The sequence below is a fragment of the Indicator indicator genome, chromosome 16 (assembly GCF_027791375.1).
Source record: "Indicator indicator isolate 239-I01 chromosome 16, UM_Iind_1.1, whole genome shotgun sequence".
Taxonomy (NCBI): Eukaryota; Metazoa; Chordata; class Aves; order Piciformes; family Indicatoridae; genus Indicator; species Indicator indicator.
This window is the reverse complement of record NC_072025.1, coordinates 11,857,893-11,882,307: the sequence shown is the minus strand read 5'-3', so window position 1 is coordinate 11,882,307 and position 24,415 is coordinate 11,857,893. Positions and strand designations below refer to the sequence as shown.

Here is a 24,415-nt window from a genome sequence, read left to right as displayed (position 1 = left end):
ATGTGGCACTTGGTGACATGGTTTAGTAGGCATGAGGTCTTGGGTGACAGGTTGGACTTTAACTATCCATCTTTTCCAACCTTATTGATTCTGTGAACCTGTGATTTAAAAAAGCCTTATCTGCAGCCAGAGAGAAATATAAACAAAACAAAACAAACATGTCAGAAACTGTAACGACATAAAATGACCAACAAAGAAAAATCTGGAGACCCAAATAAAGACTGCAAATGCTCCTCGGAGTCTGTGAGAACCATAGACTTTGTGGACCCTGTGCATAGGCAAAGCCTGCCTGTCTGGGGTTCGTGCCTCGCTCAGTTGAAGATGACAGCAGAACTTGGTGTGTAAGAATCTTTAGCAAGCCAGAGCCTGGCAAGGCCCGCGCTTTGTACAGCTTAGGGCTTCTGCGTCTGCCATAGTGTTATGTGTGCATGGTAAACGCAGCGCTTGTAAACCGACCAGAACTGCGGGAGGCGAATAAACTGCACAAAGGGCTAAGTGACATTGCTGGTATCGGCGAGCGGCCAGGCTGTTTTAATTTCCCAGACACAGTCGCAGGGCCTACAGCCCCAGCACAGGAGCCATGCTCGCAGAGCGCATCTGCATACTCGGCCGCTAGCGCCTCTCTGGGCCGGGGGCGACAGAGATGCAGCGCCGCTCAGGGAGGCCCCTTCGACATCAGGGTACAAGCGCAATCGCCACAAACCACGAGACGGGCGGGAGGTGGGCTCTGTTTGCAGGATGCTGTTGCTACGGGCCGGTTGCTAGCACAGGCAGGAAGCCGACGGTGGTGCACCGCGGATTGGGCTCCGTGTACGCCGAGCAGGGGGCGCAGGAGGAGCGGGCGGCAGCAGGTTCCGGGCGGAGCGAAGCTACATTGGGCAGCGCCGCGCGGGGTTGTGGGAGAAGGGGCTGTTCCCACTGCTTCTCCCCTCCCCCCGCCCGTCCTCCGGCCAAGATGTCTGACATGGAGGATGATTTCATGTGCGATGATGAAGAGGACTACGATCTGGTAAGGCACGGCGGGCCCGCGCGCGGTGCGGTCGGGGATCCTCGCGGGAGCGGTGCCGCTGCAGGCCGGCGCCGTGCGTCCCCAGTCGTGCGTCCCCCGCCGTACAGCAGCAGCCCCAACGGGTGCTGCCCCGTGGGGGAGCGGTGAAAGGATGAGTTTCCCACTTGCGGAGGAGGGATGGTGGCAGCGGGCAGCGGCTGTGAGGGGCGGGTGCTCGTTTCGGGGGAGGCACCGCCCGACACTTTGCCACTTCTCGCGGAAAAGCAGGCCAGACCCGGGTCCGGGAAGTTAGCTAGGCCCCGGGCAGGCCCCCTCGGGCTCAGCGAGCTCGGCCCCCGTTTGTTTTCTCTGGGTGTCAGGGTGAGCTCACCGCTTCCCCTTCCACCTCCTGCCTCTGGCCAAGGTGCCGGGCACTAAGTAAATTTACAAAGTTGCCTGCCGTCATCCCCACCTGCGGCGCGGAGAGGTCCCTGGGGGTGGATGTCATTCGTGCGCTGGCCTGAGCGTCCAACTCAGAAAAGAGTGGGGGCAAGAGAAGGGGGAGTGGGGAGAAACGGCCACACAGCCGGTTTCTGATGCAACACGCCAAGGGTGTACTCTTTTTTAACTTCTTGGTTCTATAATATTTCTGGTATTTTTGCACGTTTATTTATTTATTATGTGAAGGTTTGGTGTTTTTCTTGTATGTAGTTACTTCTTGATAGCAGGTTTTGTTCTAAGTTTTTATAGTTTAAAAAAATGCTGCTTGCAGTAATCAACAGACCAACTTATCGGGGAAAATGTGGTGTATGATGAGACTGTTTGTAACGAGTCTCCTTTAAACTGTCAAACCCCAAGTTTTTACAATAAGTAAAACCATCTTGGGTAGGGTAGTAAACCAAATAGCTGCCATATTTGAAACAAAAACATTTTTAAAAAATGCTGGGCATGGTTCAGGCTTGATAGTCTGTATTTCATTCATTTCAGCTAAACCAGTTCTACTGAAAAAACAGACACTTGCATCTGGAAGATTTCCTTTTTAACAAATTGTTAATTATTTGATAATAGTTGTTTGTTAAAAATTCACTTTAAAAGACTTCTCAAATTTTATGTGTAATAGTTTCTGAGAAGTTTTTGTTATGAGCTGCTCAGAATGGCTGGATTACATTGGATATACAATAAAAGCATGTGGGTTTGGTTTTGAGTTTCTGAAATTCACCTAAGAGTGCTTGTTTGACACATGTTGTTGTCTTAACCTTACGAACTGCTTGTGTCAGTATTCCAAGAACTGTTAACTATTCTTCTTAAGTCCATGAGTGAATTCACAAACTTCTAGAAACAAAGTTTGTGAATGAAATACAGAGACTGTTAAAAAATACTTTGTTACTACAGTTTGTTCCCAAATAAATTTCCATTCATTTTCATTACCACTGAAATTCCTGTCTTGATTTAAAATGTGGTGTTTATTTTCCTATGTATAGCAATCAAAGGAATACTAAACACAGCAGAATTAATGTTGACTATCCGTAACGCTGAGAACTGTATGTGTGGAGAAAGCACTGGAAATACATTTTTCCATCTTAAATGCAGCTGTCTACAAAGAAATTTGAGCAGGAGTGCAGCTCGGAGCTCATGATGTTGGTTTTCACCAAGAATGGTGTCTAAAGCTTTCTCCTGTGTGGTTGTTTTTGTTTGTTTGGGGTGTGTGGCTTGTTGGTTTTTTTGTTTGGTTGGGTTTTTCTCCTTCATTCTCCTTATTTCTCATTGGAAAAACCTTCTTAAAATTTCTTGCTTGTGACAGATTTGACTCCCTGACTGTAGTTACTTTTCTTGTAATGTTTTCATAGTCATTAATTACCACTAGCCCAGACTTTTCCAAAATTTAAAAATATTGCTTGTAATAATTAGGAACAAGTTATTATTTTCAGTACATAATCCCCATTTAAATAATCAAATAATGCTTAAGATACATCCTTAAACAAACCAGATTTTAAAATTTTTGAGTTTACGGAAAAAAATACCCTACAGAATATAAGATTAAAAATATTCCAGCTACACTAGTTTCAGCATTCTTGGACTAAGAAACCATGACTGGACATTGCTTTCACATGTGCTTGAGACTGTAATTGTGGTGTTCCACAAAACTGTTTTGGAAAATACAGAAAGGCTCTGAAGAAAGGGCCTGTCTTTTTCCTTTCATGTTGATATAAATCTAGTTTATTTAAGAGAAGACTATAAAAGGATGCGTTATTCCAAAGTTCAATGTAAAGGCTGCTGCAGAAGAGTTTGAAGCCAAGTGAGTACAAGACAAAATACTGAAAGATAGATACAGTTTTGAAAATAAAAGAGCACATGTGAGTGTTGGTGCTTTTCTTTTTTCGTTTTCTTCAGGAATAGGAGGGGCAGTAACTACAGAAGCAGTTAATGAAAGGAGAAATTACTATTTTGTCAAAATACAGTGTGGTGAAACAATACTTAGCTCTCTCAGGGTAGCTACTAGCATAAAAAAAGTGAAAAGACGACTCTCAAAAATGTTTTCATTGTGTCAGCTTTTATTCGAAGTGATTGTGGCTGTCCCTTTTTAATGTGCTCTTGACCTGCTGATGATGTAGAACCAGTTAGTTAAATTTTCTTAAGTATGCAAATATTTCGCACTTCAACCAAAATATGAACAGATAGTCTGAAGGGCCAGCTCTTTTACAGATTCATCATTGATTTTTCTATAATTAGAGTAATTACTGTACTGCTAAACAACTGAAGACTACCCACTTTACAGATCGTAGTTGACTGTTTCTGCTTAGTTTTCCATTGGGTTAAGAATCAAGGTTTTGAATGTAAATGGCCTCAGCAGTTCCTATAGAAGTTAACTTTATGGATGTCTTGGTAGCAGGAAAAAATTCCATTTATATTCATGGGTGGATAGACCTAGATTGACGATTTGGTAGTAATGTACAGTGACAGTCTTGATCATAACATGGATTATTCCACTTTATGGTTCAGTGAGCAGAATAATGTTTACTGGTCATTATGAAAACCACTCAAATTTAATTTCTGCTTTGTTGCTGTTAGGTGCCATATGTTTTCCATCCAGGTTCTTTTTACTAGTTTGAACTTGAGGGTGGAGAAGGAGAAAGAAGGGATGAGCACTCTAAATTTCATTTTTGTTTTCAGTATCAGGCAGAAAGCTATGTTTAGAATTGACTTTGAGTCTAAACTCAGTCTTTCTCCAGAACATGATTCATCCAGGTACAATGACAACATATGGACAGCTTTTTGTTAACACATCTACTTGATTGTTTTGTTTTAAATAAATAAGGAAATTTTGGTGTTCTTAATGAGACATTGTGTTCTAAAATTCAACCGCAAAATTAATCGAGAGACAGGATAGACAAATCTGTCTACTGAGCTACTTGTCTTTTTATGTTCTGGAGTTGTATTACCTAAGTGACTTTAGTAGAAGAGCTGTGTACAATTCCAATGGACAGCCAGCAGTTTGCACCCTGGTGAGATGTCTGCAGGTTCATGAGAATTGGCATCACTTAGATATGCAGGGAGCATGCCTTCAGATGACTGAGGATTTACCTTTTCAGGCTGTGCTGATATTAGGAAATAGCCTTACTTTTTATTTCAAGCTGTCAGAATGGCAGCTTATAAATTTGAATTGGTTCGCTCTTTTGTTCCAGCAGGGAGAAATAAACTCAATTTCAAAAGGAATTTCTGTATGTTACCAAACTTGATCTTACCAGAAGACAGGGAAATTTTCCTACCTTATGTTGATGCGTTCTTAGTAGAAACAATTGAAATTTTATGCCTGTCAGTACTGTCACCTCTTCCCAATTCTATGTTTCAGTATTGCCATAATCTAAAAAAATATATACATACTGCAAACAAGAAAGTGATAATGCTGCCAAAACAAGAACAGAACTAGAGAAATACCAAATTGAGCAGATCCGCTTTACTCTCTTCTGTTTCTTTGTTATGTTTGATTGCATGAACATATGTCTTAAAATCTGAGAGCTTCACAGAGGACACAGAATATACTGTTTTCTGAATTGATTACTGTTTCATATTTTATATGGATTCAGTGTCTTGATATTTTATGTGTTCTCTTCAGACTTGTCTTTAAGCACAGAATGAATATATTTAGAACTTATTTCTCTAATTACCATGATGTCTCAGAAGGAAGTATTGAGGCAAAAAACATGAGAATAATTGCTAAATTCGTTCCATCTGAACACTGATAGTGCCAGTAAGTTGTAGGTTTTGTTTTTCTGGGTTTTTTGGGCTTTTTTGAGAAAGAGTTGTTTAACACTGTTCAAAATAGATCTCCCTACGATATGATAGGCAGTTGGATCTAAAACAGAAGTAAATCTGATCTAAGTTATGCTAAAAACTCAACTTCTGGAAAGGATGCACAGAACTACAGGGGAGCTGCATTGATAGAGGCAGAAAGAAAAAGCACTTTTTTTTCCAATACTCCTTACATGTCATATTATCCTTTCCTTCTGCAGTCTCCTGTCTCATTTTTATGCATCTTCCAACTTCTGCTTAGAAAAAAAAAAACAACAAACAACTAAAGTTGAGAGCGCTGTATTTCCATAGAGCTGTACTGACCCCATTGCAAATTGCTGGCTTTTTATTCCTGGTGTCACCCCCAGTGTGAGCCAGTAGGCACTAAATGACTTTGCAGTTAGCCAACAGGAGCAGGAGAGCAAAGAGACCTGGAATGAGGAAAAGAAAATTAAGCCTCCCACTTCATGGTTGAGAGACTGAGGGCTTCTTATGAAAATCACACTCTTGCTTTTTACTCTCATGATTTGTCTCTGTTCTTTTCATCGTTAGTCTTTTGCATTCCAGTCTTATTGCTTTCTTTATATTCATCTGCCTGGATACCAGTAGCAAATACACATAGAAACTGTTGCTTGCTTTTTGTCCTGGTGCCTGGGGGCCAGTGGTTCAGGAAGAGAAACGCAAAGAAAGCTGTACTTACCAGTAGCATGCTGTTCAGTTGGTCGTGCCTATGAGGTGTGTGAAAATAATGCATGTTCGTTGTAGATGAAATGTTCAAGCTGGTGACCTAATATATTAATGTATTGAGAAATTTGGGATATGGTTGGGATTTTTTGTTTGTTACTGGGTTAGTGTGTTTTGGTTTTTGTTTTGTTTTCATTTCGCTGCATCTGGACATTTTTTCATTGTGTTTAAACAAACTAACATACACACAATCTCACATTACTACTACTCTTGAAAAGTATCAATTTTTTTCTCCAAATCCTAGAGTAGGAAGGCCTCCTCAATGCCATAGTTATGAAACAAAGTTAGCTGAAGGAAAATCAAATTTGTACAAGACTTATTCACAGAAGTAATTGCACTGCATATAAAACCCAAAACGGGTTGAGTCAGCCTGGTGGCTGAAATCTGGTGAAGTTGCCTGCAATTTAAAATTGACAGTAATAAATATTGTTAACAATGTTCCTGAAGGATAAATTCCTGCAGAAATAGAGCTCTTCGTATAGTGTCTTTATCTGGAAAGTGATCCTTGGTATAGCTGCTTTCCCTTTTTTTAGATTTTATTTTAAAAGGTTAGCAAAGTAGGAGTTGGGTTCCTGTACAGCTGAGTGATGCAGAGAGAAACAAAAGTTTAGATTATTGCTCCAATTCTGCTATAGAGGTTAGGGGAGCACTTCAGGCAAAAGAGGAGACAACAATAATTTTCAAAAATAATTTATCTTTGGTTTTGCACATGTTTACCAGGTTAATGTGTCACTCTAATCTGCTAGAATACCACAAATCTAGCCTTAAATGTCACTCATGCAGTGTTTTGGTCTCTTAAATTCATGTACTTCCCGTTCTGTCTTTGAAGAACGGGACTGGGCTTCAGGAGCTCTGGAGAGCACTGTGACAGGCTCCTGTTACAGCTGGTTTTCTTACTCTTCCTGGTCACTTTGCTCCTCTGCCATTGCTCACTAGCCTCAGGACTGCATCTGTGTAAGGGCTGACAGGTCTGTTCTCCAAAACCAGGCATGATCAGCCATCATCAGGTACTCGTAGAGCATAAAATGTTGAGTCACTGCCGTTAAGGGGAAAGGGAATGCTAGGACCAGAAATGAACAGGGAGAGTTGGAGTGCTGGATGCTCTTAACCTGCCTTTGCTGCTGGAGATGCTGAAATGGATCTGTGCCCTAAAAAGGATGATTAAAGCTAACTGGGGTGAATTGTCTTCTGTGTGTTCATTTCAGAAGCTGAGGCTTCATGTTTTAAAGCCGTTTACTAGATGAAATCAGTGAAAACTTAATACATAATAAATACTTGTAAAATAAATGGGTTCCTTGGTACTAATTAACTTTTATTAAAATTATTTGAAAGACCTATGTTCCAGGCAGAGTAAGCTGTATCAGAGATTTTTATCTCCATTACAGTTGAGCTATTACAGCAATTCTTTCTTCCCCCCAAAGGTGATACGGGATTGGATTTTTCGTAACTGACAACATTTAGAACAGGCACACAATGGAGGAATGCTTAAATAATACCTTAACTTTTTTTAAACTGCCTTTTAAAAAAGCTGTGCCAGGGCTTTCTAATTTCATTGGTAATAATAAAAAACCTGCAATTGTTTGTTTTTGTTCTCTCGGGAAGGGAGAACTAAGTGGGTTTCAAAGATCAGTTCTGCATACTTCTGTTGTTTTCATTTATACCCATATTGATGTACATTTAAAAATTGTCACCAAGATCTTAAAAAAATTTGTAGGCCAGTTGTTTTTTAACATCAACTGGAACTTGAGGTTGTAAAGGGTATCCTTCAATATTAAATCTAGATGGTATGCATTAGAGAGTTAAGTAGAAATACTTTTTGTAAACCTGATATTCAATCTAATTTTTGTTCACTTTTGGTTTGGTTGTGCATTGTTTGAGGCAACAAACTTTATATCTAAAAAGGTTGGGTTGAGGAAGTTGTTCAGGCAGGAAGCACGCGTGTTAAAAGTGAGGGTGAGGAAATTTTAAGCATTTGGTATCTGAATTTATTATTAGAAGAACTTTTCTCTTTTCAGTGCTGAGAAGGAAATGCATTGTTTTCTTAGCTTGAACTTTGAGGGTACAACTTCACTCTTTTCCTCTTTTTTTTTTTGCTTTTGGCAAAAGCCACATTCATAGAATACTGCATCAAGGGAAGAGTGAAGCGTGCTGGTCCTTCTGAATTAACACTGGCATAGTTAGGATTGATGCTTACATTAAGATGCAGTATGTACATGGCTGCCTTGTTTTTTTTTTTTCCTTTGATTATCTATGGTGAGTCCATATGGACATCCTAAATTTGAAATGAGGCAAATAGGCATCAAATAAAACAAAAATACAGCTATTAAAACATAGAACACTACCTGTGATGCATTTTAAAGTGTTTCCATTAGAAACACGTGATCTCTCATCTTAACTCATATTCTTTATTAGGCATTAATATTATTTTGAATGGTATATTTATTTTATTGGATATTTAAGCAGCATTGAGAAAAAATTAGCTGAAAAAACAGGCTTCCTGCATGAGTCAACAACCCAAATTACTACCAGAGCTAAGATGGAAATTGAGATGTTTCTGGCTTTAGGCTAACAACAAGACAAATTAATTCCTAAGACAAATTAATTTAGTTCGCTCTCCTTTTATCTTTACAAATAGGTACTTCTGCCAAAAATATTCCCCATTGTTCAAGTTTAGTATAAACAAGACATCAGCTGATTGCATGTCTCTCAAATGCTATGTTGTTTAAGCTTCAGCAGCCTGTAGCATCATAAGGTGCCCGATAGACTTACAGTGATGGACATTGTGCACGTGTTCCATCACCTGTTGGATCAACAGGGTAAAGAATTTATGAAAACAAGCTAACCAATGAAATAAGACTCTTGCTTCCTTGTTTTCCTTGCAGTTTTCTGTGTTAAGTTTTACAATTCTCAAGGAATTCAGAAAACAGGTGTGTAGGCTTTTAAGCCTGTTCATTCTTATTAATGCTAATGCATCATGTGAGTGTAAGTACATACATGAGCAACATGCCTACATGTAACATACAGGAACATTGAAGGACCATATTTAATAAAATTTGGGCCAATTGTGAGCTTCTGTAATAAATTTTTTTCCATTAGGATGTCAGAAAACTTAAACTTTGAAAGATTTGCTTGCACTGTAGGGAAGAGAGAGTTAATTTAAAACCTCTCTTTTGCCTCATCTCTTTTTCATTCATTCCTGTGGTTTTGAAGGATCCCGTTAATATTATCAATATTTGAATGGACAGAAGAACAACTGTGCCTGATGAAGTACAGTAAAGAAGAAATTCTAGCTTAAAGAAAGACATCTGACTATACATTCTTTGTATTGATAGGAGGGGAAGTTATTCAAGGACAGCAGTTTTGAGATTTCAATACATTCAATTCATCTCCTAATAGCTAAGCACTGGCATGAAAATGCAGAGGTGTGAAATATATTTGTCTTCTGTAAATTATTATTTAAATAAACAGTTTTGTTAGTATTTTGTAATTCAAATTCACATTGTCCTTCATTAAAACACTTAACTTTTCTCATCAGAAGAGGGCTCAAAATACTTTAAAAAAAATAGCAATTAGTAGAAGCAAATTCTTAAATTTATTTGGCACTACATACACAATTGTAATTATTTGATTAAATTATTTTGCCTGTGCCCCACCCCATTTCTTTGGCAGTATCTTTATCATTTTCTCAATCATCCCCTGCTTCTGTGCTGAGAAGCAGCTGGAGTTATCATCATTACTTTTTTTTTTTCTTAATTTCCTTAGACAAGTATGAATTGTTACAGCATAAAAAGGCAGATTAGAGAGAGATTCATGGAAGCATTTTATCTTTCATTGCTGAATCATTACTTGTGTGGCAGCTCAGCCAGAGTCTTTTCTGTGGATGACAAACGTCATATAATTGAGCACCTTGTAGAAGACAAGTGGCCAGCATGTTCTCTTCTCCATACAGAATGACATGATGTTATTAGACAGCTGTCCTTTAACACCAAAATGGGCAGAATTTTATTAATTCAGTCTGTTCTTGTCATAAAGGCTACATTGGTAGACCTATGATTTCATTAGTCCAAAAAGAAATCTGTTGACAGACAAGTGGTGATGGATAGTGAGGCTGGCCTAGTAATGGGAGAGAGATGAAATCATCGTAAGAATCCATACCTGTTACATACTCTAAAACTGAAGATTTTCTGTTAATATACAAACATTCTGTTTTAGTCTGAGCACTAAGTCTTAAAATATTTTATCAGTTTCCGGCAAAATATTGAATGTTCTGAACCTTTCTTTTTATTTTTTTCTGATTTTTTTTCTTTCCCCTTAAAATGCAGGAATATTCTGAAGACAGCAATTCTGAACCAAATGTGGATCTGGAAAATCAATACTACAATTCCAAAGCTTTGAAGGAAGATGATCCCAAAGCAGCATTAAGCAGTTTTCAGAAGGTTTTCTATCTTTATATTACATCTCTTATTTTTCTATTCGCATTTTAAAATATTTGCATTCCATTGGAGTTATGTTCTGGAATTGTAAATATAGTGTTTATATTTTAACTTAGTAATGTGCTATGTTTATTATTGGATGACTTAGACTCGTGGCTGACTGCCTTTCAGGATCATTCTTAAGAAGCATAAATAGGATGTAGAATATGCCTATTTTATCCCAGGACTGAATTTTCAATCTTTAGGATTTACTAAGTTAATTAAATGGGCCTAAGTGTGTTTTCATGACCCAGCAGCATGCTCAGGTAGCCAAGAAGACCAACTGCATCCTGGCCTGTGTCAGGAATGGTGTGGCCAGTGAACATGCCCCTGTACTCAGCACTGGGCAGCACCTTCAATACTGTGTTCAGTTTTGGGCCCCTCGTTACAAGAAGGACATTGAGATGCTGGAGCATGACCAGAGAAGGGCAGCAAAGCTGGTGAAGGGTCTAGAGAAGAAGTTTTATGAGGAGTGGGTGAGGGAACTGGGATTGTTTAGTCTGGAAAAGATGAGGCTGAGGGGAGGCTTTATTGCTCTTTACAACTACCCCAAAGGAGGTTGTAGTGAGGTGGGATTGGTCTGTCCTCCCCAGTAACAGGTGACAGGACAAGAAGAAATGGCCTGAGGTTGTGCCAGGGGAGATTTATATTGGATAGTAGGAAAAATTTCTTTCCTGCAAGAGAATAATAATAATATCAGGAAAGAGTAGCGGTGGAAGAACAGGGGAGAGTGAAGCATTACTTTGTGAGGAAAAAAGTCAGGGGGAAAAGATGTGTATGGGATATGTACATTTTAAATAAGATGCAAATCTGTTTCAGTTTGAATAAAACTTTTATAAATCCTTTTTAAATTCTTCTGTTTCAGGTTCTGGAGCTTGAAGGTGAAAAAGGAGAATGGGGATTCAAAGCCCTGAAACAGATGATTAAAATAAACTTTAAATTGGTAGGAATTTCAGCTGTCACTTGAGACTAAATGGCATAAATATATATTTGATCCAGAGGTCTTAAGTTGATATTTTAATTTATGGCTATGACAACTAAATCTGCCAGAACCTATCTTTTGCAGCCTTTAATGGCTACTACAGACATAGCAGGGAAATTATGTGGTGGTTGCAAGTGCAAGGCAAAATGGATGCAAAATAGCCACTGTTCTCAGATGATATTGTCTGAAAGTTTGAAGCTCAGTCCTTGCTATCCTGAGGTACCATACCATTGAAACCAGTAATGTTTCTGTATGTGTGCTTCCAGTGGAAAATGTACATGCTATATATGCAACCATTCCAAATAGTTATATAGCCAATTCTTGGGGTTATTTTATTGAGATAAATAAATATCTGTTCCATGCAGTCTTGCTGAAGTTATTTCTGATTCTGCTGCTTATAAAAAAAGTGGTGATGTAGAAGTTCCTAATAGCAATTGCTAATGCATAGTCTTTGTGTTATGTTTTCTTTTCTGTATGTATTTGCAATATGTAACTCATGTTTTAATCACTCAAACAAAAATGGTAATGTAAATTTGGTTTTCTTTTAGACTAACTTTCCTGAAATGATGAACAGATATAAACAGCTATTGACCTACATACGGAGTGCAGTTACAAGGAATTACTCTGAAAAATCCATCAATTCTATTCTTGATTATATCTCTACTTCCAAGCAGGTTAGATCATCAGTTCTTTCACCTTCATGGCCTTACTTTTTTGCATTTTTTAGCTATGGACTTTTGTGTATAGTGGTCTGTTGGTTTTAGGGAGTTGTCATATGTTAAAATACATTTCCCATGTTTAATGAATTCTGTCAATAGATAACTTTTCATAAATTTGTCTTTTTTGGCAATATTTCCCTGGGAATTCTATGCTAATAAGCACAGGGAAGACCTTTCTATTTTATTTTTTTTTTAGCATAGTAGTTGCTCATTGTAAGTGTCTTCTCAAATGTAATTTGTAATTAAACAAATATTGTTGTAATTAATTTTTGTTTTCAGTTTTTCACTTTGAGGGGAGAGGGGAACCTCTGAAAAGCTGTGAAGTACAGAGTAAAAAACTCCCCTAACTGGCTATCTGGAAGTAGCACCTGCATATGGAGGATCACTCGTCTTTAGTGATGGCTCCTGTGTCATTATCACAAGCATTCCTGTGTTCCCACTCAAAGGAAATGAAAGTTTAATAGTTGAAAGATCATTCACTCTCAAGATCTAAAGAATTGTCTTAGGCTATACCTTGCTGGCAGAAATCAGTGTGCTTGATCTACATACAGTTAGACTCAGACCTGGAGGGACAGTCTGGGAATCTTAATATGTAGGCACAGATCTGTCATCCCCAAAAGAACAATGGCCATAAACAATACAAATTCATTCTCTGTGGAACGTTTGTTAAAGAGCCCACTTGACACTTTTCATTTCCATTTTGGATGTTGCATTTTTGGGTTTTATGCAAAGAAAAAGTTTGATGTGCTTAAGGCAGCATTGGTAATATAGAAAGGAGAAAGAATATTTTCCTTTGACCATTTCTTTCTCTTTGTAGATTGTATTTTCTTTTTGATACTTAAATTATTTTTGTTCTTCTTTTAAGCAGGAGCAGTGTGGCCTGTGTTTGCCTTTTGTTACACAACATAGGAATTTTATTACTTGGTTGTATAAGATGAGCTTGTATAATGTAGCTTTCATTTTTCAGTAGCTTGATAGATGGTTGCAAACCTCAGAATGTGAATACTTTTAAAATGTTACCTGATTCATATAAGAAAAATAAGTGTAGTTTTGTTACTTTAGAAGCTCTTAATGGTTTAAAAGCAGACCATAATGCAGATACCTTTCTTATTTTGAAGTTCAAGCATGCACTTTTAGTTTGTTCAGATTGACTTTATTAACAGGTACAAATTTGCTGTTTACAATTATAGAATTCTGATTTTTTATGTCAGATGGATTTGCTTCAGGAATTCTATGAAACAACACTCGAAGCTCTGAAAGATGCTAAGAATGATAGATTGTGGTTTAAGACAAACACAAAGGTAAAATATATAACTTACTGTTTTTTGTTTGACACCTTCAGCTAACTCTTATGAGCAATAATTGTGAAATCTCAGTAGACCTTAGTACTTCAACTTCTTTTTCATTACAGCTTGGCAAATTATATTTAGAACGAGAGGAATATGGAAAGTTACAAAAGATTTTGCGTCAGCTGCATCAGTCATGCCAGGTACCTTTATACTCTAAATCACTGTAGCTTAGTTAACAACATGGATCATTTTGGGGTTTTTTTTACATCTGTTGTTGGCCTTCTGTGTTTTAAGCACAGGGGTAAGAAAAACTGTGGCTGCCGCAATATCTCTGTTTGATAACATGGAACAGAAAATGAGAATGTTTTATTCCATGCTTAAAGATGATCTTTAAAAACATTGTTCACAACTTCCGATTAAGCTCAGTCAGGTGCAAGGATGAGAAGCACATGTAAATAATCTATAATGCATAGACATTTATTTTAAAATGTAGTGAAAATCCAAGTGAGCATTACTCAAAACTGGAAGTACAGTTGTTACTTTCTCACTTGGAGGCGGGGAGGAAATTAGCCATGTAGCCTGCTGGGCTTGTTTGTGTCCCCTTTTATTCCTTCAGCTTGGAAAGTGGGTTACAAGTATCTGGGAAATGGTTTTGTTATAGACAGCAGAAGAATTGTATGTATTTTTTATATATATGCATGTGTGTTAGTCATAAGTTCTTTGAGTATTATGTTTTGTGTTAATAGTTATATTAAAACTGTGAAGTTTTAGGAATATCCTTATTTCTGTCAGGAAATTAGCATATTTGGTAATCAGTTTTTTTCTAGTATAAAACTGAAATCACTGTTCTCTTAAAATTTCACAGTATTTATTACTTAATCTATCCTAGACTGATGATGGGGAAGATGATCTAAAAAAAGGTACTCAACTATTGGAAATCTATGCTCTGGAAATTCAAATGTACACAGCACAGAAAAATAACAAAAAACTTAAAGCACTATATGAACAGTCATTGCACATCAAGTCAGCCATTCCTCATCCACTGATCATGGGAGTCATCAGAGGCAAGTAAAACTTGAATTTTTCATTTAACTTCTGTTGCAGAGAGTAGTTCTATGAAAATCTGATAGTTAAAGTTTTTTCCAATTCCAGCTATAAAAACCAGAGGATCCTGTATAATCAGAGGCAGACAAAATGCATGCAAATAAAGGACTAAAAATGCAGTGGCTATGGTCTCATCACTTAATGTTTGCCTCCTGTAAGACTTACAGTATTGCTGTTCTGCTGCCTAAGTACTGGTCAGAAGGGAAGGACAGTTGGCTGCATATAATGTAGGAGAGAAGCAGTAGAAGAACAAGAGGAAAACTTGAACTGTTTGGCACTGTGGCAGGCAACAAAGAATAAATACAAAGGCATTTGCAAAGGATAAAAAAGCAAAGGCTTAGCAGGACTGCTACCAGAAGGGACTGCTATTTTTGCAGTCCTGTTTTGTAAAGTTCTGCTTCATGTCTCACTTCACTAAAGTTCATCAGGAACTGAAGGGCTTTAAGATGTGTTAGTAAATATTATTCATTATCCATAATGATGAATTAAGAGTAGAAATGTGCCGCATGTCTTGAAAACACTTTGTCCAGAGTAGTGTTGTGCTTTTCATCTCTCTTCCTCTAGTGCAGGCACTTGTACAGGCAATCTGGCAGCAGTGGGTACTTCAGAAGTAAAAGAAGCTACAGAGCTTCTCAATTCTTCTGTGTGGTTTTGCTCCTCAGAAAAAAATTCCATCAATACAGGAAGTCTGTTGCCTCTGAAATGGAAATTTCAGTTTTTACAGTGTTTTAACATAAGGTTAAAATAATTATTGGCTGTAAGGATTAATGTTCTTATTATGAATTACGATGTGGGTTGGGTTTTGTTTTCTTCTTTGGAATGGGTTTATTCAAATCACAATGCTGGATATAAAAGCCCTAATGGTTTTTGGTTGCTTTCTTTTTTTTTTCCTAGTAATTTCACAGAATGAATAGACTCTTGAAATTATTTCAGTAATCTATTTAGAAATAGCGTGGAACTTCTGAGTACAATTATTGTAGTCAGCAACAAGCACACTGTTCTTTTTCTCTTCATCTGTGTTTTCTTTTCAGAATGTGGAGGCAAAATGCACTTAAGAGAAGGAGAATTTGAAAAGGCACATACTGATTTTTTTGAAGCATTCAAGAATTATGATGAATCAGGGAGCCCCAGAAGAACCACTTGCTTAAAATACTTGGTCTTAGCAAACATGCTCATGAAATCTGGAATAAATCCATTTGACTCTCAGGAGGTACTTTTCTTTTATTTCTTCCTTTCTTCCCCCTCCCCCGCTTCCTGAATTGATATGCAAAATACCCAAAAGAGATAAATGGAAACAAAATATTTAAAGTCTAAACATGCATACTGTGCTTTCTCTTCTGTGTAGGCTAAACCATACAAAAATGATCCAGAGATTCTAGCAATGACAAATTTAGTAAGGTAAGAAAATACAAAGATGTAGCATCCAAACCAGAAATGGAATAGTTTTAGGAATGGCTTTTCTCTGTACAGGCACCACAATTATTTCATAAATATTGGGCAAATACTGGTAGACTTGTTTTTTCTTAACTAACTTTTATTTTCTATGAAATACCAAAGTATCTATACTTTACCAGGTAGGGGTACAGAAACATGCTGTTTCTTATGCAGTGGCAAACCCCTCGTTTCTTACCTTAAGTAAAGTTGTTCTACCATGTACTTCAATTGGTCTTTAAGGCTTGACTGATCATACACAAGAAACTGAGGTGACTGACATCTTATACCAAAGCCAGTAGAATAATTGGATGCATTGGATATGTCATGATTAATAAAGGACTTTCATAATTTAGGAATGCAAAACTGAACTCACAAGTCATGTCCCCTTCCTTGAGGCAACTGTTAAGTGAGAACTTTTAGTGTATTAAAATCACGAGGCATAAGAAATTGAACCAAGACAGTTTTTATATACTGTGCTTTGAAGATAACCTATTCCATCCACTGCTTTTGCTTTATCAAGTGAAAAAAAAAATGAACAATGCATAGGGAAACTTTCTCCACATTTTAATTGTGTAAGAAGTCATGCCTGCTCACATCTTGAAATACACAGCTGATCTCCTGTTGGAACAAGTCTTGTTCTGATACTGCTGTGCTGCTGTACCATTATGTGCACACAAATTGTTCCTGTAAGTGAGGAAGCTCATCCATTATTGACATAATAATGAATAAATTATTTGGTGGTTTATTAAGGAACTATTTCTAGTAATTCCACTTTAGACATGTCTTTCTACTTCCCTGTCGTAGTTTCATGTGAATTTGAGGCAGAAGAAACTCCAGATGGCCTTACCCAATCTGATTTTACTCATGCTCCTGATTTATATAGTTCATCTTGACATTTGAATATAACTGTTTCTTTAAAATTAATAATGCCATTAAAGTGGCAAAGACAAATATGCAGAAGATAAAATCAATTCCAAAGATTACAATTAGGTTTTTAAATCTTCCTATATGCTAGATTGGGAATTTGAGAGCTTAATATATGATAAAAAGAGACTTTTGGAATAAACAATAAGGTAACTGAAATTCCTTTTAGTTAGGAAGTAAAATTTTCTGTTTTCCTATGATACAGTCCATTTCACTCACATAAGTCCATCTAATAAACTCCTCAAGCTCTACCTTGAATCTAACAGGTCTTTTTCTGCCCATTTTACTTTAATAATGACTTTTTGACCAGTTTAAAACCAATTTAAGAATGTACAGACAAATAGATTTTAAAATTTCAAATTCAATTTTAAAAATGGTTTTAAAAGTCTTTGATGTTAGTATTAAAAAGAAGTTGAAACCATGTATTTCAGGTAAATACTGACAGCCTATAGCCTAATATAACTAAATTTCTCTTGTAAGGTTGATCAGCTGGTAGATTGTTCTGACTACAGCTGACTGTTTCTGTAAGAAAATAAGATAGATTTGAATTGTAAACCCATGGTATTTCAAGGAAAATGTTTTGTTTCAGTGGTTACAATTTTTTATCTTTAAATGATGCTGTGGTGCCAATACTGAATAATAGGTGTCTAAGTCTGTCCCTTATGTAATCCTTTTTCAGATAATACGATTTACTAGTTAAATGGCACATATACAAGAAAGAGCTATAAAGAAGAACCTAAACAGTAATATTATGCCAGAATTATTGATGCTTAATTGTGGAAGTCAGCATTTCTTCCATCTTCCAGTATTTTTAGAAATCAGTTTAAGATGGACATTGTAGAAACAGCATCAGCTCTCTAGACTCTTTTTTAGCTCTTACTTGTTGCTTCATGAAGCCAAAATTCAAGTAATGGTACTTTACAAAACTGCCTATTTTTACAGTCTGGGCCTCTTTAAATAATAACTTCTAAAAGTACAAAATTTTTGAAGCTGTAGCACGGCTGTAAAATAACTGAATGTTCATACTACACTTCTGTAAATGCTATTAAAATTGAAATAGGGGAAAGGTCATTTCTGTTGTATCTCACCTTGAAATACTTTTTCCTGACAAAGGTTCTGAATATAATTATTTGCCAGCAACACTTCGTACAGGGGGTTTTAGAATGCGTAAAACACAGTCCTATGAGTCTGTTTAACTTACAAAAATAATCATTCAATCTTGTGTTTTCTGAAGTGCCTATCAGAATAATGACATCACTGAATTTGAGAAGATTCTGAAAACAAATCACAGCAACATCATGGACGATCCCTTCATAAGGGAGCACATCGAAGGTATTTTTGCAGTCTATTTTAATCCTTTTTGGTTTCATTGCTTGGTAAGCTGCCTTTGTTAATTGGTTGGTTGGTTGGTTGGTTGTTTTTTTGGGGTTTTTTGGGTTGTTTTTTTTTCCCCTCATGATCTGTTTTCCTTTTTGATGAGAGTTCTTTCAAATTACTTGTGGATGATTCCTTTTCTAGTTGTAAGTTCTTTAGAAGCATGGTCAGCATGCACCCAGGCATGTAGGACTGCAAAGAATGGCAGGAATGATGGAGAAAGTTCTAGCAAGAGTGGATGTTCTAAAATAATCTCTATGGTGGCATTGTAATGAAGGTTGCATTAATAGATATGTAGTAATAAAATATATAATGAGATAAGAATGTTGAAAACAATGTTTGGATTAATAATCTCTATACTTAATAGAACAGGGGAACAAAATAACACATGCTCTTCCATTCCCTTAACGTGAAAAAATAGAGTTGCTCCCTGCATTTGCCACGTATCTTGAGAATTCTAAAAGTTCCTTCACTTGAATATAGTGTCCAGTTTTTCAGATAACTACTGTTTTCATCAAGAGTAGGGCTTACTGAGGCATTGCAAGGTAATTTAGTTGGATAGTTACATGAAAGGAGAGAGTTAAATCCAGAGACCTGGTTTTCTGACACTTCTTGTTTGTAAAAGAGAACATGGCAAACAGCAGGGGAAACTAAATATAACCCCTCTACTGCTGTTACATGTTGACTACTGGTAAACTTCAAAGTCTTGTAGGGAGACTGTACAATTAAAGATGGATGCTTAGGGAAGAAAGTATGACAGAGCTGGAAAGCAAGAGAAGGAGGGCAGTTGAATAAAAGGATTGAAGAGAACTTGAGTTTCGCCACTTTAATGGTAGTAGTCTGCTAGTGATGTGCAGGAAAAATGAAGACACTGTCATCGTTTGTCACTCTCTACTGATACAGAATGTGTGTTTGTGGTTAGAATGTCCACATACCTTGCCTCATTGTTTTAATCTCCTTAGTTTTATTGAGATACGTAATCTGAGTGCCAGTATTATTTTTTATTATACAAACAGTCCTTCTGTAACTAGTTAGGTAAAACTGGATCTCGCTCTTTCTCTGTTCATGTACAATTATAATTCTAATTTCATCCAAACTTTCTTTCATAATGTAAAAACTTTTGACTTCCAAAGCGGTGGCTGCACTATCGTATCTAAGCAAAATCAGCCACTTCCTGCAGACTGTTTTATACCACTTCTTTAGTTCCTCAGCATAGTTATACCATTAGGCCCCAGTCTTTTAACGTAAAATGTGAATATTCCGCATGAAATTAAATGCATGCAAGACTTCAGTTTCAGAGCCTTAAGGTTTTTTTTTTTCTACTTTTGTACTCGACAAGCATTCTAGTCATAAATCAGAGGGGCAGAAATACTTTTATGATTTATCCAGTTCAATACACTGCTCCATGTTTAAACACTTTTCAACTCTGTATGTCCATCTTCAGAGTTACACGTTGCTTGGATCTCTGAAAAAAAGAGAACCGCTTTATTTTGCTGTGCTTTCCCACCTCACTGGATTACCACCTTAAAAGATGATGGTATTTAGGATGTTCTTCTGTGTGGAGCTATATTGCATCTTTATCTCAGTACTGTTGGTTTTGTACTGTTTATTTTTTCTTCTCTTACAGAGCTATTGCGAAACATCAGAACACAAGTGCTTATAAAATTAATTAAGCCTTACACAAGAATACATATTCCTTTTATTTCTAAGGTATGTGTCAATAGAGCCTTGCATTTGCTTCAGCAAATGATTAATTGTGAATAATACCACTTAAATAAATACAGTGCTTCTAGAAACAGAACATCTAAAATATAATCTAAACCATAAAGTAGTACTGAGGCACTGTTGAAAGCTTTGCAGTGCAAAAGTATGAATTTCAAGTGTCATCCTAATGCTTTTTATAATGCCCATCTATACACTTTTAAAATTATGTAGGATATACTTCTGCTTGGTGTAGAAAAGGACTTTTCTGAAGAGAAAAAATGAAATTTGTGTAATTCAAAATATAAGTTTTATGAAAATAAAAACCCAAATTTAAATTCCTTTTGTTCTAAAGATATCTTCAAATGTCTGTGTTACACAGGTTACAGAACTATGGTAATAGAACAATCCAACTATTATACTAGCATCACTGATTTCATTCCCTAGTCTGGAATGAAAAAATTCAAAACCCAGTGACAATAGATGACTTATTTTAATCTCTTGTGAATGTGATTTTTCTTGCAAAAATACACAGCATTCCAAAATATATCATGAATAATTAGAGATGCCTATTTTTTATGCTTAAATTCTCTTGAGAACTCTGTGTGCTTTTTTATTTTTAAGCTAGCCTTAATGTTTATAGAAACTGCTTGAGCCAGAAGACATAATTAGCCCTCTAAATGGTTTTGAGTGTAGTCATTCTTTCCTGATAATTATTGTCTCCTTTTATTTCCTGAGGTTTTTTCGTGTTTGTAGGGGTTTGGGAGGGGTGGGTTGTTGTTTTTATTTTGTTTTATTTCTGTTTGGTTGAGTTTTGTTTGGTTTGTGGTGGTATTTTGTTTTGTTTTTTTCAGTAACTCAGCAAAGGGCCTAATTTCTGGAGCTGCCAAAAATTCGCATTAGCCTGTTCAGGCATTTCTGACAAGTTACAGATCTCTTGATCCGCTAGCCGTATATACTTCAAGTAGAGTTCTTTTGTTTGATAGATCACTATTGAATTGATAATTTTGAATAGTAAGAGCCAGACGTTAAACCAGATTCTGTGTATGAAGATAAAGATTGGAAGGATTTTTTGTTGCAAAACAGAGTAGCAGCGTAATGAGTTTTCTTTTTCTTTCAGGAGTTAAACATAGATGTAGCTGATGTGGAAAGCTTGCTTGTGCAGTGCATATTGGATAAGTATGTACTTTATTTTTAATTACTGATCTTTGATTACTTAGAAATAACCAAAACATATAAGAAACAATAAGGCAATCTTTTGTTCCTTGTAACAGTACTGGTTGATTTTAGAAAAATGTAATAATGCTGACTTTGTTTGGACTACTTGGCTTATGAGCAGTAAAGTCTATTTGTGAGACAGGAGCCAAGAAAATTACAGAGAGATTGAGTGACGTTTTTACCTTAATTTAGCATTATGTAATGAATTACTTGAATTATTATGAAATTATTAAACTTATTATTCTTAGTAATTGCTTCTTATAGCCATGTGTATTTGCAAGTACATTTTCAAATCCACAAATTAGTTGTTTGCTCTTTTTGACTGGAAAAACTTAATTGCAATTTGTAAAATCTTTCTTTGGAGGGTAGCTTATTACATCTACTAGGAAAATATAATCTGTACATGGATTTATATTTTCATGTATTTTTTACATAAATATCAAATTTTTATGAAAATGTGTTTACCTCGTATTACTTCTGACTTTATATGTGGGTCATAGCTAGGCAGATAAAATCTGCCTTGTGCAGTGGATTTGTTCATTTCCAGTCATGGTGACAACTAAATAGGCAGCACTACCCAGGACAATATATTATAAAATTGCTGAATTCTACAATGGACTTTGTGCCTGTCTAATATAAGACAGCCTCTCATTTTATATCCAATGTATTGTTAGCTCCTATTTCCATGTGCTTTAGTGATTTATCATTATTTATTTACTTACTTCCAGCACTATACATGGCCGAATTGATCAAGTCAACCAGCTCCTAGAACTGGATCATCAGAAGAGAGGTGGTGCACGGTATACTGCATTAGATAAATGGACCAACCAACTAAATTCTCTCAACCAGGCTGTAGTCAGCAAACTGGCCTAACAGAAACCAAGCTTTTACAAACGTACTTAAGGCAACAATGCAGTGATGTAAACCTTAAAAGAACTGGGAATGGCAAAACTGCTGTCGGTTGGTGTGCCCTGAAATTATTGGAGTTATGGCAGAAGTGCTTTTTTGATCAGCTGGTTTGTGTTTTGCTGCTGCATTTATCCCAAGAAAAAACAAAACCAAAACAGCTTTAATCTCCAGAAGAAAACCAAAATACCATGGGATTTATGCTGTATTGACATCTTGCCCTAAACATACAACATCCTAGTAAATTGTTGAAGGGCAACTAATGACCAGAGAGAAGATTTTTGTCATGATTTTAAATACACTGACGCGTTACTGTTGGTTAAATTTAAACATGTTTTACCTGCAGAAATTCTCTCACAGAAATAACCTGCAATAACTTGAAATGCATACCCTTTTGAACACTTCCTTTTCTCATGTATAAATTGAAATGTTTGCTGCATTTTGCAAAATGTCAGTTCTCCAAAAATGTGTCCGTATATTTCTGTACCTGCAGTGTAGTAAAGGTTTAGAAGAAACCCCATAATTATAGTGGCATACTGTCACTTAGGTTTCAAGCAGCAAAATAAACAGTGCAGTTCAGAAATTGTACAGTTTGTTTCTTGATGTGCTTTCATTATATTCTATTTTCATCCTCACATCACTTATGAGGGACAATATGGAGATTTTAAGTCTAAACCTTGGTATGCGTGCTGCTGATTTTTCCTTTTTTTCCCCCTTGAAATAGTTAAATGTAAATACTAAAGAGTTTGAAAGCTGACATTTAGCAGTCTTGCTAACTAACTTATATTTCGCATGATACCAAACTTATTCCCATCTAGTTGACGTTGGTGGGTATTTGGCATTTCTCAGGAACGTGCTCGGTTTTTATTTTGGTACTTCAGGAATACAGGTTTGACAAGCAGTACCCTGGGAATAGAAATGCTGACTCTGATTGCTACTCTCTGACTAATCTGTGGTCTTTTTTACTAGATTCAGTGTACATAAAACAACACTGTGTATTGAGTAGAGACCAAGTACAGTGAACTCAGTGGTAATGGAATTTGATCTGTCTGAAATGCTTGATTGTATTGCAGCCCCTTCAGAGCTGCTATTCAAGTTCTGAGGTCGTACTATATAGTAGGCATATGCCTTTCGTGTCTTAAGATTTTGGGATCATCAGATCCATTTAAAATACAGAGCTGCTGTGTTGACCATGACTTTTCTTCCTGTAGCAGCTTGTCTGGAGCTGACAATAAAAAAATCTCTTGCAGATCTCAGAAATGTAGAAGAAATTTCGTAGGGTCACTTCTTACATAACTGCAAGTAATCCTTTTTAAAGCTGAAAGTATGGTATCATGATGCACAAAGCAGTGCCACACATAGTCATTGTTAGAGCAGAAGGAAAAATACGTATACAGAGCAATTAACCCCAAAAATAATGAAAAAGCCTAATAAGTTACACATCTATCACATACATGCAAGACAGCATGCTACACTCAGTGTTCTAGGAGAGGAATTAAATTGGTATTTGTGTAAATGGAATAAAAGTGACTTGCATCTGAAGGATAGCTATGTCCCTTAGAAAATTATTTTGCTCTGGAGTTGTCAAAGCAAGTGATATTCTAATTAATTTTTCCCCTAAACTTTACACTCAAAACAGATTAAGTAAAACTTAATGTGTTGCACGAGTAGCACGATGCCGCGTCTCAAGTGAGCATCTCTCCTTCACTGATGCGTACTTTTTACCAATAGGCGTTTCTAAAATAATTGCAAAACATAAATTGGACATAAATTGAACTTAATTTTTAAGCAAAGGTGAAGTTTTTTCCTTCATAAAATCTGAAGATAACATTTACTAAAGCACATTGTTCCTGTTTTGTTTCCTTACAGAGCTGTGATATGCGACATAGCTTTTACTTTGAAAATTCCACTAATATCAGATGATATGAAATTGAACTTTTAAAATGCATGGTAATTGGAACCCTTATCTACAGGTCCAGAGACTTTTAATTTGGGTAGCTAGTCTTGTAAGGTGTTTCTTTCCATGGGTACTATGACAATGACAGCTATTTCAGCATGTTTCCTTTTTCAGTTCTTTTCTACCACCCTTGCTGTGTGCAGGAACTACCCTCTTCTAAAGGAGGGCAAAAGAAGAACTGTGTGTAAGCTTAGTACCACTTAACAGAAAGAGTCGTCTTGACTTTGTGTAACTGATGTAACCTTTCCCATTCCAGCTATGCCCTGTCCAGAGGCATGCTTGGGTCTTTGAAGAAGGAAATGGGAATAGTGGA

The 24,415-nt window shown here is 36.6% G+C and overlaps 1 protein-coding gene across 2 annotated transcripts; it reads left to right on the top strand.

The window, feature by feature from the left end:
* Positions 1 to 955: 955 nt before the first annotated feature.
* Positions 956 to 22,714, top strand: COPS2 (COP9 signalosome subunit 2). Of its 2 annotated transcripts, none has more exons than XM_054387818.1 (13): positions 956 to 1,009; positions 10,345 to 10,458; positions 11,360 to 11,437; positions 12,025 to 12,150; positions 13,407 to 13,496; positions 13,607 to 13,684; positions 14,374 to 14,548; positions 15,620 to 15,798; positions 15,934 to 15,986; positions 18,181 to 18,278; positions 19,948 to 20,030; positions 21,142 to 21,200; positions 21,968 to 22,714. In XM_054387818.1, the coding sequence occupies exons 1-13, from the start codon at positions 956 to 958 to the stop codon at positions 22,110 to 22,112; spliced, it is 1,332 nt and encodes a 443-aa protein (XP_054243793.1). In that variant the 3' UTR covers positions 22,113 to 22,714. The 2 variants fall into 2 exon arrangements, with proteins under 2 accessions (XP_054243793.1, XP_054243792.1); XM_054387817.1 differs by having other exon boundaries at positions 13,386 to 13,496.
* The last annotated feature ends 1,701 nt before the right edge of the window (positions 22,715 to 24,415 follow it).